General features: G+C 44.7%; 1 protein-coding gene across 1 annotated transcript; it reads left to right on the top strand.

The window, feature by feature from the left end:
- The first annotated feature begins 11029 nt into the window (after positions 1-11029).
- Positions 11030-12865, top strand: LOC143701494 (uncharacterized). The gene is made up of 3 exons (XM_077194823.1): positions 11030-11107; positions 11864-12463; positions 12522-12865. The coding sequence occupies exons 1-3, from the start codon at positions 11053-11055 to the stop codon at positions 12863-12865; spliced, it is 999 nt and encodes a 332-aa protein (XP_077050938.1). The 5' UTR covers positions 11030-11052.
- Positions 12866-13239: the final 374 nt, after the last annotated feature.

Here is a 13239-nt window from a genome sequence, read left to right as displayed (position 1 = left end):
CGAGCGCACTCCCACGGATAAAAAGAGCGAATAAAATATAAGATCAGATGAGAAATGGGTAAATAAGATCTGTATTGCACTGTCTGTGTGCTCTCTTGTATCATTAGGAGTGTCTGATAGGTGTAAACAGTGAGAGATCGTGTTGCTGGTGGCTGGCGCCGCTAAATAGAACCACGAGCGCACTCCCATATACGGATAAAAAGAGCGAATAATATATAAGATAAGATGAGAAATAGGTAAATAAGATCTGTATGCATTGTCTGTGTGCTCTCCTGTATTATTAGGAGTGTCTGATAGGTGTAAACAGTGAGAGATCGTGTGGCTGGTGGCTGGCGCGAATTAATAGAACCACGAGCGCACTCCATACGGATAAAAAGAGCGAATAAAATATAAGATAAGATGAGAAATAGGTAAATAAGATCTGTATTGAACTGTCTGTGTGTTTTCGTGTATCAATCCCGAGTGTCTGATAGGTGTAAACAGTGAGAGATCGTGTGGCTGCTGCCTGGCGCCGCTTAATAGAGCCACGAGCGCACTCCCATATACGGATAAAAAGAGCGAATAAAATATAAGATAAGATGAGAAATAGGTAAATAAGATCTGTATTGCACTGTCTGTGTGCTCTCCTGTATTATTAGGAGTGTCTGATAGGTGTAAACAGTGAGAGATCGTGTGGCTGGTGGCTGGCGCGAATCTTAATAGAGCCACGAACGCACTCCCATATACGGATAAAAAGAGAAAATAAAATATAAGATAAGGTGAGAAAATGGGTATATAAGATCTGTATTGCACTGTCTGTGTGTTTTCGTGTATCAAACCCAAGTGTCTGATAGGTGTAAACAGTGAAAGATCGTGTGGCTGCTAGCTGGCGCCGCTTAATAGAGCCACGAGCGCACTCCCATACGGATAAAAAGAGTGAATAAAATATAAGATCAGATGAGAAATAGGTCAATAAGTTCAGCATTGCACTGTCTGTGGGTTCATCTTGTATATTAAAACAGTTAGAGATTTTGAGGCAGGCGCAAGCCTCACGAGACTGGTGCTCAGGATTTAAAAAAAGCGGATAGAGTATTTGTAAGTCAGGCGAAACGCGTTTGGTTAATGGTGAATATTGACCTATTGTGCGTACCGTTCTGGCTCCGCTGGCTTCAGGGGATATGCATTTGGTTTAAAAACATATTACATATTGTGTAAGTTCGAGTGGCAGGCGCATATATCCGTGACTGGTCGAGTGGCAGGCGCATATATCCGTGACTGGTCGAGTGGCAGCTCCCCCTGCCACGCAAAGATTTTACCCCTAAAGCATTACACTCTAAGCAACACACCCATATAACTTTCTGCTACCGGGAGTCAGTTTTTTATGCATTATTTTATTGCATAACCGACAAGCATGATACTTCACCCTGAAGAAACGCGGTGTAAACAAAGGAATAACCATCGATATTACAACGTTATTGTTTCTTTGGGCTAAAAATGCTCCATGGGATGTTATTCAGTGGACCCTCAGCTTTCCATTCAATCTGGAACTTTTAGTAGTGGATGCGTGTGTGGCTCGACAATACTTGTAAATACTTGTTTTTATACGTGTGTTTTGATGTGTAGTGTACTGCTTACATAAATACAAGAAATACATTCGTTATAAGCTTTTCAACGAAAAACAGTGCTCTATCATCGATGCTTGAGGCTTAGACCTTTAAACTGATATATAGTTTGCCAAGATTAATGATATTCTTTCACGTTAAATCCATTATTAAACATTAAACTATAGTGGGGGAAAAAACGGTTCAGTGCGCCGGCGCTCTGGCAACAGTTAACAGAGCTGTGGAGTACAATCCAACCCCACCTGTTGGTGCAAAATTAAGTCAAGTCAAGTCATCCTCATTTATATAGCGCTTTTAACAATGTAGATTGTTTCAAAGCAGCTTTACAGAGATAAACATATAATTTAAGGTAACAGAGATTGGTTGTCACATGTCTGTCCTGTCTTGTTATGCACATGGGTGTTTTGTTATTTTGAGCCATGTGCTCTTGTCATTGTTTAATCCCTCCCCCTTGTTATCTGATTATTGGTTTAATTGCTCCACCTGTCTGTCTCGTTACCCTCCTTTGTTTGCCTCCCTATTTAGTCTTCCTGTGTTTGCTGTCCTGTGCTCGTTCGTTGTATTTGTTACGCGTTTTGTATGCTGTACCTGTTCCTGCCCTGCCTTGTCTGTTTTTGGATTGCCTTGTCTGTTTTTGGATTTAGTTTTGGTTTGTTTATTTTATGTTTTGTCCTATTAAAACACTTCTTGATCTGCACTTGAATCCACGGAATTATTCCCGGTCCCACCGTGACAGAACGAACGAGCCCATGTGGATTCAGCGGAGCGAACTCTCTCCTGAGGAGAGAGAGAATGGGATTTCTTTGTTTAAGTACCTCTCCATGTGCGCTCAAAGGAATGAGGTGAGGAGGGCAGCAGAGTCTTCCTCACGGGTCTCATCAGGAATGAAGTCATCATCTCTGGATCCGTCAAGCAGGGGGACTTCATAGATGGTTTTAGCCAGCCTCGAGTCTGCACACATCCATCAGAAAAGACGGAGGAGGAGAAAGAGACCAGCGTCTGCCCAGTCAGAGACTGTTCACGTTCCGGCTGCCCAGTCGGAGATTGTTCACGTCACCTCTGCCCAGCGAGAGACTGTTCACGTCCCGTCTGCCCAGCGAGAGACTGTTCACGTCCCGTCTGCCCAGCGAGAGACTGTTCACGTCCCGTCTGCCCAGCGAGAGACTGTTCACGTCCCGTCTGCCCAGCGAGAGACTGTTCACGTCCCGTCTGCCCAGCGAGAGACTGTTCACGTCCCGTCTGCCCAGCGAGAGACTGTTCACGTCCCGTCTGCCCAGCGAGAGACTGTTCCCGTCACGTCTGCCCAGTCTGAGACAGATCCGGAAATGCCCATTTGTGTGGCCGCCAAGGCAGTTACAGACTATCTGGAGCGTCTGGCTCGGATCCTGGACATGCCCGTGTCTGCTGTTCCAGAGCCGGAGGCAGAGCCAGTGCGTGTTCCAGAGCCAGAGGCAGAGCCAGTGCGTGTTCCTGAGCGGGAGGCAGAGCCAGTGCGTGTTCCTGAGCCGGAGGCGGAGCTAGTGCGTGTTCCTGAGCCGGAGGCAGAGCCAGTGCGTGTTCCTGAGCCGGAGGCAGAGCCAGTGCGTGTTCCTGAGCCGGAGGCAGAGCCAGTGCCCGTTCCAGAGCCGGAGGCCGAGCCAGTGCCCGTTCCAGAGCTGGAGCCAATGCCTGTTCCAGAGCCAGTGCCTGTTCCAGCGCCAGAGCCAGTGTTTGTTTCTGTGTTTGTGTCTGTTCTTGTGGCTGTTACAGTTTTGGTGTCTGTTCCTGAGCCGGTGTCTGTTCCTGAGCCGGTGTCTGTTCCTGAGCCGGTGTCTGTTCCTGAGCCGGTGTCTGTTCCTGAGCCGGTGTCTGTTCCTGAGCCGGTGTCTGTTCCTGAGCCGGTGTCTGTTCCTGAGCCGGTGTCTGTTCCTGAGCCGGTGTCTGTTCCTGAGCCGGTGTCTGTTCCTGAGCCGGTGTCTGTTCCTGAGCCGGTGCCTGTTCCAGTGCCTGAGCCGGTATCTGTTCATCAGCCGGTGTCTGTTGCTGTTCCTGTGCCATGGTCGCCCTCGCCCTGGTCGTCACCGCCCTGGCCGCCCGAGGGGTCGTCACCGCCCTGGCCGCCCGAGGGGTCGTCACCGCCCTGGCCGCCCGAGGGGTCGTCACCGCCCTGGCCGCCCGAGGGGTCGTCACCGCCCTGGCCGCCCGAGGGGTCTTCACCGCCCTGGCCGCCCGAGGGGTCTTCACCACCCTGGCCGCCCGATGGGTCGTCTGCTTCGCCCTGGCCGCCCGATGGGTCGTCTGCTTCGCCCTGGCCGCCCGGTGGGTCGTCTGCTTCGCCCTGGCTGCCCGGTGGGTCGTCTGCTTCGCCCTGGCCGCCCGGTGGGTCGTCTGCTTCGCCCTGGCCGCCCGGTGGGTCGTCTGCTTCGCCCTGGCCGCCCGGTGGGTCGTCTGCTTCGCCCTGGCCGCCCGGTGGGTCGTCTGCTTCGCCCTGGCCGCCCGGTGGGTCGTCTGCTTCGCCCTGGCCGCCCGGTGGGTCGTCTGCTTCGCCCTGGCCGCCCGGTGGGTCGTCTGCTTCGCCCTGGCCGCCCGGTGGGTCGTCTGCTTCGCCCTGGCCGCCCGGTGGGTCGTCTGCTTCGCCCTGGCCGCCCGGTGGGTCGTCTGCTTCGCCCTGGCCGCCCGGTGGGTCGTCTGCTTCGCCCTGGCCGCCCGGTGGGTCGTCTGCTTCGCCCTGGCCGCCCGATGGGTCGTCTGCTTCGCCCTGGCCGCCCGATGGGTCGTCTGCTTCGCCCTGGCCGCCCGATGGGTCGTCTGCTTCGCCCTGGCCGCCCGATGGGTCGTCTGCTTCGCCCTGGCCGCCCGATGGGTCGTCTGCTTCGCCCTGGCCGCCCGATGGGTCGTCTGCTTCGCCCTGGCCGCCCGATGGGTCGTCTGCTTCGCCCTGGCCGCCCGATGGGTCGTCTGCTTCGCCCTGGCCGCCCGATGGGTCGTCTGCTTCGCCCTGGCCGCCCGATGGGTCGTCTGCTTCGCCCTGGCCGCCCGATGGGTCGTCTGCTTCGCCCTGGCCGCCCGATGGGTCGTCGGCTTCGCCCTGGCCGCCCGATGGGTCGTCGGCTTCGCCCTGGCCGCCCGATGGACTGTCTGCTTCGCCCTGGCCCCCGGCTAAACCGTCTGCTTCGCCCTGGCCGCCCGATGGACTGTCTGCTTCGCCCTGGCCCCCGGCTAAACCATCACCCCCTGTTTCTGTTCCCTTTCATGGACCTGGCCCCCCATCCCTCCCCCTGATCCTCCACCATTCCACCTCCCTCCTTAACTCTTGTGTTGTGTGTTTTGCCCTGGTCTGTCTCTCCTGTTCCCCCCCTGGCCTGTCCCTCCTGTCCCGCCCGAGTCGGATGGAGCGTCTGGTAGCCGCTCCGTAGGGAGGGGGTTATGTCACATGTCTGTCCTGTCTTGTTATGCACATGGGTGTTTTGTTATTTTGAGCCATGTGCTCTTGTCATTGTTTAATCCCTCCCCCTTGTTATCTGATTATTGGTTTAATTGCTCCACCTGTCTGTCTCGTTACCCTCCTTTGTTTGCCTCCCTATTTAGTCTTCCTGTGTTTGCTGTCCTGTGCTCGTTCGTTGTATTTGTTACGCGTTTTGTATGCTGTACCTGTTCCTGCCCTGCCTTGTCTGTTTTTGGATTGCCTTGTCTGTTTTTGGATTTAGTTTTGGTTTGTTTATTTTATGTTTTGTCCTATTAAAACACTTCTTGATCTGCACTTGAATCCACGGAATTATTCCCGGTCCCACCGTGACATTGGTTTGGATTTATAGTGGTTCTTGAAAAATGTTTTTTCCAGCTAAAGTTAGTTTTGATTGATTCACTTCCGTCTAAATGATCATTTGTTATTAAATTAGGGGCCGCTAAGACGACACCGTTATCTCTAAACAGACTTTAAACGGGAACCTGTGATAGACGCTGATGGCGTTAAGAATTGATTCTATAGTTATGTGCGTTTGAATATATGTGCGCAGGTTTGTAATTCCTACAAACCATGCCTAAACAAACTACTTGTCTTGTCTGTAAATTTTGATACAGAATTTTATTTTATCTTATCACTTTGGGTAGGTACGTCAACCGAAAAATTCCACAACGCTTTATCTGTAGAGTGGTATAGGGATCCTCCATAGGGAGAGGCTAGTTGGCACTTCAGCACTGCATTGTCATCAGGTCCAGGCGAAAGTCCTTCGTCAGATCTGGAAACGGCCTGGATCATACAGGCTGCGGGAAAACCTCGGGATAAACAAAGACACTAAAATTAGCGTAGATGCCATTCTTCTTATTATGTAACGAGTACATCAGGATTTAAGGTAAGTGTTCCCAGTTCCGGCTGACCTAATCTAAGCAGCCTAATATTGAATTATAGAAGTCTATAGAGTGTTATGTGAATGCTAGGTCAAAGAGATGTGTTTTTAGTCTAGCTTTGAACTGACAGACTGTGTCTGCTTCCCGGACAATGTTAGGAAGATTGTTCCAAAGTTTTGGTGCTAAATAGGAAAAGGATCTACCGCCAGCAGTCGATTTAGATATTCTAGGTATTATCAACTGGCCAGAACTTTGAGACCGCAATAGACGTGAAGGACTATAATGCGTTAAGAGCTCGCTCAAGTACTGGGCAGCTAATTAGTCATTTAGTGCTTTGTAAGTAATCAGCAATATTTTAAAATTTATATGATGTTTAATAGGGAGCCAATGCAGTGTTGACAGAACCGGGCTAATATGGTCGTACTTCCTGGTTCAGGTAAGAACTCTAGCGGCTGCGTTTTGAACTAGCTGTAGTTTGTTTATTAAGCGTGCAGGGCAACCACCCAGTAGAGCATTACAATAATCTAGCCTTGATGTTATGAACGCATGAACTAGTTGTTTCACATTTGTCAATGAGAGCATATGACGTTATTTAGATATATTTTTAAGATGGAAAAATGCGGTTTTGCAGACACTAGACACGTGACTTTCAAATGAAAGATTGGTATCAAAGAGCACACCCAGGTTCCTAACTGACGACGAAGTATTAACTGTGCAGCCATCAAGTGTTAGACGTATTCTAGGTTATTACGTATGGAAGTTTTTTGTCCAATAATTCGAAACTCTGTTTTTTCAGAATTTAGTTGTAGGAAATTACTAGTCATCCAATTTTTGATATTAACTATGCATTCCGATAATTTTGTGAATTGGTGAGTTTCGTTAGGTTTGGAAGAAATATAGAGCTGAGTATCATCAGCATAACAGTGAAAGCTAATTCCATGTTTCCTAATGATATCTCCTAAAGGTAGCATGTACAGAGTGAACAGCAGCAGTCCTAGTACTGAGCCTTGTGGTACGCCATACTGAACTTGTGATCGATAAGACATCTCTTCATTTACTGCTACAAACTGATAGCGGTCAGATAAATATGATTTAAACCATGCTAATGCAATTCCACTAATGCCAACATAGTTTTCTAGTCTATTTAAGAGAATGTTGTGGTCAACGGTGTCAAATTCAGCACTAAGATCAAGTAACACTAATAAAGAGATACAACCACGATCAGATGATAAGAGCAAATCATTTGTGACTCTAATGAGAGCTGTCTCAGTGCTATGATACGGTCTAAATCCTGACTGGAAATCCTCGCAGATACCATTTCTTTCAAGAAAGGAACACAGTTGTGAGGATACAGCTTTTTCTAGTATCTTTGACAGAAAAGGTAGATTTGAGATCGGCCTGTAATTGACTAATTCTGTAGGATCAAGTTGCGTTTTTTTAACGGTTTAAGCGGCTTAATCATAGCCAGCTTAAAGGTTTTTGGTACGTATCCTAGAGACAAAGACGAATTAATGATGTTAAGAAGAGGATCTATGACTTCTGGAAGCATCTCTTTCAGTAGTTTAGTCGGTATAGGGTCTAACATACATGTTGTCGATTAAGATGAATTAACGAGTTTGCAAAATTCTTTCTCTCCTATGGCAACAAATGAATCAAATTTTACCTCAGGGAGACTATAATGCAATCCCTGATGTGATGCTGTAGTAGACGGTTGCATAGTTATAATTTTGTCCCTAATATTATCAATCTTATAAGTGAAGAAGTTCATAAAGCTTCTGGGCTTGAAGCTTTCTTTTTCGTTAGTGTAGCCACTTTATCAAATAAATACCTTGGATTATGTTTATTTTCTTCTAATAGAGTTGAAAAATAAGCAAATCTAGCAGCTTTTAAAGCCTCTCTGTAAGCAATTAGTGCATTTAGGAATAAATTCACTCCTCAATCTATGAAGTCTATCTATGGATCTATGACTTCTTGACGGATCGTAGTCAGCAAGTCAGATTTAATTCATGTATATCTTCCTTAAAAATGACAAATACAGGGGCACCACAAGGGTGCGTTCTTTCGCCTATTGCCCGCCTACACATTATACACCAATAACTGTCAAGCTTCCTCTTCGGCCACACTTATTTTAACTAACATTGGTTGGTTTTTTAAAATCTGACAATTCTTCTGTGAGTGGATTTCAGAGGGAATAGCAGGGTTTCACTCAGTGGTGTTCTGAGCATTTTCTCGAAATCAATATGAAGAAAACAAAAAGATGGTCATACATTTTTGTAAAAACAATAATAGTTACGCCTTCTGAGATGGTGAATTAGTGGAGAGGGTCTCAACGAATAAATACTTGGGAATTGAAATTGATTCTAAATTAACTTTTAATGAATCTGCACTGAACAAAACTAAGAAAATGCACCAACGGGTACTTCCTCTAGCTAGTCCGTAACTTCAGAAAACCTCAGAACGGCCATTGGGGAGCGGGTTCGGGAACGCTGGTCCGGGGCGCTGCGCCCAGGCCCCCCCCCCAATTTTTTGATGACCCGGGGAGGGAGGGCCGGGTTGGAGTGGACGGGAACCCCCCGAAGTCTGAGGCCCCCAGATGCAGTTCAATCTTCATCCTCAGTGAGGCGCCACGCATCCCCCGTCCCACTAACCCACTATTTGTCCGATTGACCACTAGAGTGGCTGGACCCCCCCCATCCCACAAACACATTAGTATTGTAAGAAAACGTTCATTTTACCTGGTCAAAAACAGCTCTGTTTTCAGCACGCCGTTTCAGTGCATATGCCTTTAAATTATAAGAGCTTTGCTCACTCCGCCCCTCTGTTCTTTGGGGTGATTTGACACCACGCATGTGGAGTGTTGCCTTGACAACAGTTGAGGGTATATTTTGCAACAAGAATGTCAGCGTGAGTTAGTGCTGGGCGGTTTGACCAAAAATTGATATCACGTTTTTTTTTCAAAATTATGCCGGTTTCCGGTTTATGACGTTTTTTTTCATACATAGTCAGGTGTTCAAGGCATTTTCTACTGGTTGAGAGAGGAATTACTGCAGTAAATTGACTTAGGATGGTCTATTTTACTTTCATTAGTGAATATTGTAGAATAATTCCACACTAGTAATACAGGTTTGCATGGCCCCAGAACATTATGCTGTTGTTTACAAATAAGAGCCATTCATGATTCTAATGAAATGAGGAATCAGAATGCAAAGACAATTGCAGTCAAAATACAGAACTGTTATTTTAAACAACACAAGAATACTTTTGCTAGTTCAAGTACAAGTCCAGGAACATTACGTGCATTCAAGTAAATATAAAAAGAAAACTTAAACTTGTCTTGCATTGCTTTTGAGGTCTATAAAAAAATAGTAAAAAAAATTATGCAACTTGCATTAGTTATTCCTTCAAAAGTATTGCTTCGAAACCAGAACAAACATAAAATAAATATAAAGTGCAACTTGGCACACAGGATTATCCTGTATAATGGATGTTCGTGTTGCAGTTACTGCAAACATATATGTTAAAATCCAGCTAAACATTTAATTCCATTTCAGGTAATTTACTTTCTGAAAGAAACTCTCAAAAGGCTACATTACTAAGTTACAGTAATAACTTTGACTGTACCATTAAACAATATACTTTACACTATGGTATAGCGTTGTATACGTTCAAAGTTTAGCCTACTGGCTAATTTTAGCCAAACTCAGTAAATTATTTCAGTTGACAATGTGGGCATCATTTCTTTCGGTTCATTCATGTCACCCAAGTAAAACTCAATGACGTTAATCTAATACAAAATGTACTTACCCAACAGTTAATAATATCGACACAACTCCCTCCTCTCCTCGTGGTTGTTCAAAGTTCCAGGCAGAATCTATGGGAGACGCATTAACATTAGATCTTTAGTTACTACATCTTGGCAGCACAGTTTATGGTCTGGGCAATTACATCCAACTCAGACATAAATGGTGACCGGGTATATTTCTGTTTTACATGTATATAAATACATTCCATAAAAAATAACAACGAATACATCTGGTACAAAAGGGTTAAAATAATGACTAAAATGCAGTGGCTTTGCAATCACTTGACTACACTTGGCATTTGTGATTATAATTTATAAAAACAAGATAAAGTAAATATATTTTCTTTTGTATACAAATCGTGTATTTCATAAAGATAATTCCTGATAATTTTTTCTGTCTTGCTAGACTAGACGTGCAAAAGACGCCAGCGGACGTATATTCACAGCCTGACTAGACGTGTAAAGGACGCCAGTGGACGTCTTTACAACCTCTTAAAAACTATTTGGGCAATTGCATTATTGCAGTATTAACCATGCGAGGATTAAGCGCAGCTTTTGCATATTTAACAAGGATTTCATAGAGGGTCATGATGGACTATAAATGCACGTGTAAAAGACGTCGCCCGGTGACGTCCTATCACCCGATCCACTATATATAACTACACGTAGCTAAAAGTTAAAATAACAATTATACATGCAACTGTAGACATGTACAAATGTATCTGAATGCATTTTTAGGAAAAGTTCTGTGTTACATATTTTAACCGATTTATGCCGTGCTGGCCGCAACCATTTTTGGCCAGGGACACGACGTTGCCGTCGGACCAATGTTTGCTGGGTAGTGTTGCGCCATTGCCTCCTATAGACCTTTTACGCACTTCCGCATTTTTTGACCGGAAATACGTCAATGAAGTGTATTAGAACTTCCTGTTATCGTAGCGGCAGATACGAAAAATGGCAGAGTCGAAGAGTCGCAGTTTCTGTTGTGTTCCAGGCTGTTCGTCTTCCACCCAAAAACAGCCCTACCTTTCATTTCATTCTTTTCCCGTGGATCCAAACCTGAAACCCAATTGGATACAGGAGATCCGAAGAGAGGAAGGGAACAGTTTTGATATAAAAAGAGGTAGCACCTATGTCTGCAGCCGGCACTTCGCTTCGGATGATTACGTTGGTGGCTGCGTCGTTCGTCGCCTGAAGAGTGGTTTTGTCCCGAGCCTATTCCCTTGGAACAATTATACTGCTCCTTTGAGAAGGGAGTCAGTATATGACAGAACCTTCAAACGTCAGTCTGTCCAGCTATGCTGTGAAGGTGAAGATAGCACCATGGTGGCTAAGGCAGTAAGGATGGATCACGACTACGTGACACACCCACCTGCAGGTAAGATTGTTCATAATGTGTTTAGTAAGTTAACGCTAGTCAACTATGTGTACCGTTAATGGATAAATGCATTCGTGTGATAAATGCATTTCTAACTGAACAACTTAACCCTTGTGTATCAATTAAAAAAAAGTTACACATGGGTACATAGAGGACAAAAATGTCCGTGTCAAAAAACTACTTGGGAGCACAGACTTATGTTTGGTCTCATTTTAAAGAAGACCCGTGGCAGATTATTGCTGAAATAAAAAAAAATTAATAAGTAAATTAAAAAAAAAGTTATATAGGTTTAAGTTTATGAACATTATTTTATATAAAATATATATTTAATGAAACGAGTATAACCCTAAAACGGCTAGAAAATCAAAGCCATAAATCTAAATAAGTTGTGTTCCAAATGTGAGATTGGTATCTCAAAAAATGAGTGGTAGTATTTTGTTTGGGTGCAGTAACAGATTTTCCCCATTGGATGCCAGCAAAACTCCACTGGTGCACACAGTAATTGGATTTGTTATTTGCAGTTGAGTTTTTCTCTCTTAACATTACAAACACGTATTTTTATTTAACTAATGTTAGTCTACATCTGTAACTGTAACATAGTCTCATGATGTCTAGCTGTAGGGGGCATGCTCTGAATGACATTATTTCTGCAGTGATGTCATTTAAGAGTTGACATGACATGATTACTGTTCTGTGTTGTGTTGAAAGGTAGCATAAATATGTTAAGACTGTTTTTTAATTTATTTATCTTTATAGGTGCTCTGGACGAGGCTTTGGATTACATCCATGACTTAGAAGCCATGTTGCAAAACACTGACCTACCACCTCCTACTCTCTTCAGCCGATACTGTTCATCAGACGACCAAATTCGTTTCTACACCAAATTTCCATCCGAGAGGGTTTTTACAATTTTTTGGGAGTCGATTGCACCATCTGCCCTTAGACTGGTGTACTGGACCAAAGCAAAGAGGGCAGGGGAGGAAGGCTGCCAAGATCCCAGCCCACCACGCATCATGCCATTAATAGATGAGTTCTTGATGTATTCCATGCGGGTTGCTGTTGGCATGAAGGAGCAGCTCATTGCTGACATGTTTAATGTGAGCATTGCCAGGGTCAGCAGGGTTACCATCACCTGGGCCAATTATCTTTTTATGATGCTGAGCTCACTTCCCATCTGGATAAGCAGGGAAAAGGTTAAGTCCACTATGCCCCTTAAATTCCAGAGGTACTGTCCCAATGTCAGAGTGATACTGGACTGCACAGAAATTCCCCTGGAGACAGCCTCATCCCTGATCCTTACAGTCAGAAACATTTTCGAGCTTCAAAAACAGGACGACATTGAAAGGCCTGATTGGAGTTGCTCCCAATGGCTTGGTGACATTTGTCTCACCCCTGTACACCGGGTGCATCTCAGATAAGGAGATCACCAGGATCAGTGGAGTCCTTCCCTTGCTGGAGCCAGGAGATGACATCATGGCGGACAAAGGGTTCCTCATTCAAGACCTCCTTGCTGACGTTGGAGCTAAGCTCATCATTCCACCTTTTAAGCGTTCAGCTCAATTCAGCAAAGAGGAAACAGAACTAACCCAAGCCATTGCCCGCCTCAGAATTATAGTGGAGAGAGTGATCGGTAGGGTAAAGTCCTTTCACATCTGGGACTCTCCTGTGCCGCTCACACTGATTGGCAGTGTGAATCAGATCTGGCTTAACTGCTGTGTTTTAGCAAACTATCAAGGACCTTATTGTTTTGAAGAGTGAATGAATTAATGTTTTGTATGTAAATGTATAATGTGTAAATAATTTAGTGTTCCCACATTCTTAAACATCAAATTAAATATAATTGTAATATTCGTAATATTTTTCTGTTGAAATGTGACTGATTTCACTAAAACATTAGATGAACAATTAAAACAATTTTGGTCAAAATGATGCATCCTTTAATTTTTTGGTATGTGTAACATCAACTGATTAATAACAACTTATTTAATAAATAACATCAAACATTTACAATAAAAAAATGACATTAGTTCATCAACAGTAATACAGAAGGCAAAACTGATTGGTAAAGAACAAGATTAGTGGAAATAACATCAAATATTTACAATAAAAAAAATAACAGTTCATCAACAGTA

Source organism: Siphateles boraxobius, unplaced genomic scaffold, assembly GCF_051911475.1.
Source record: "Siphateles boraxobius isolate OS27281-9 unplaced genomic scaffold, OSU_SipBor_1 33, whole genome shotgun sequence".
Taxonomy (NCBI): Eukaryota; Metazoa; Chordata; class Actinopteri; order Cypriniformes; family Leuciscidae; genus Siphateles; species Siphateles boraxobius.
This window is presented reverse-complemented; position numbering and strand designations above follow the sequence as displayed.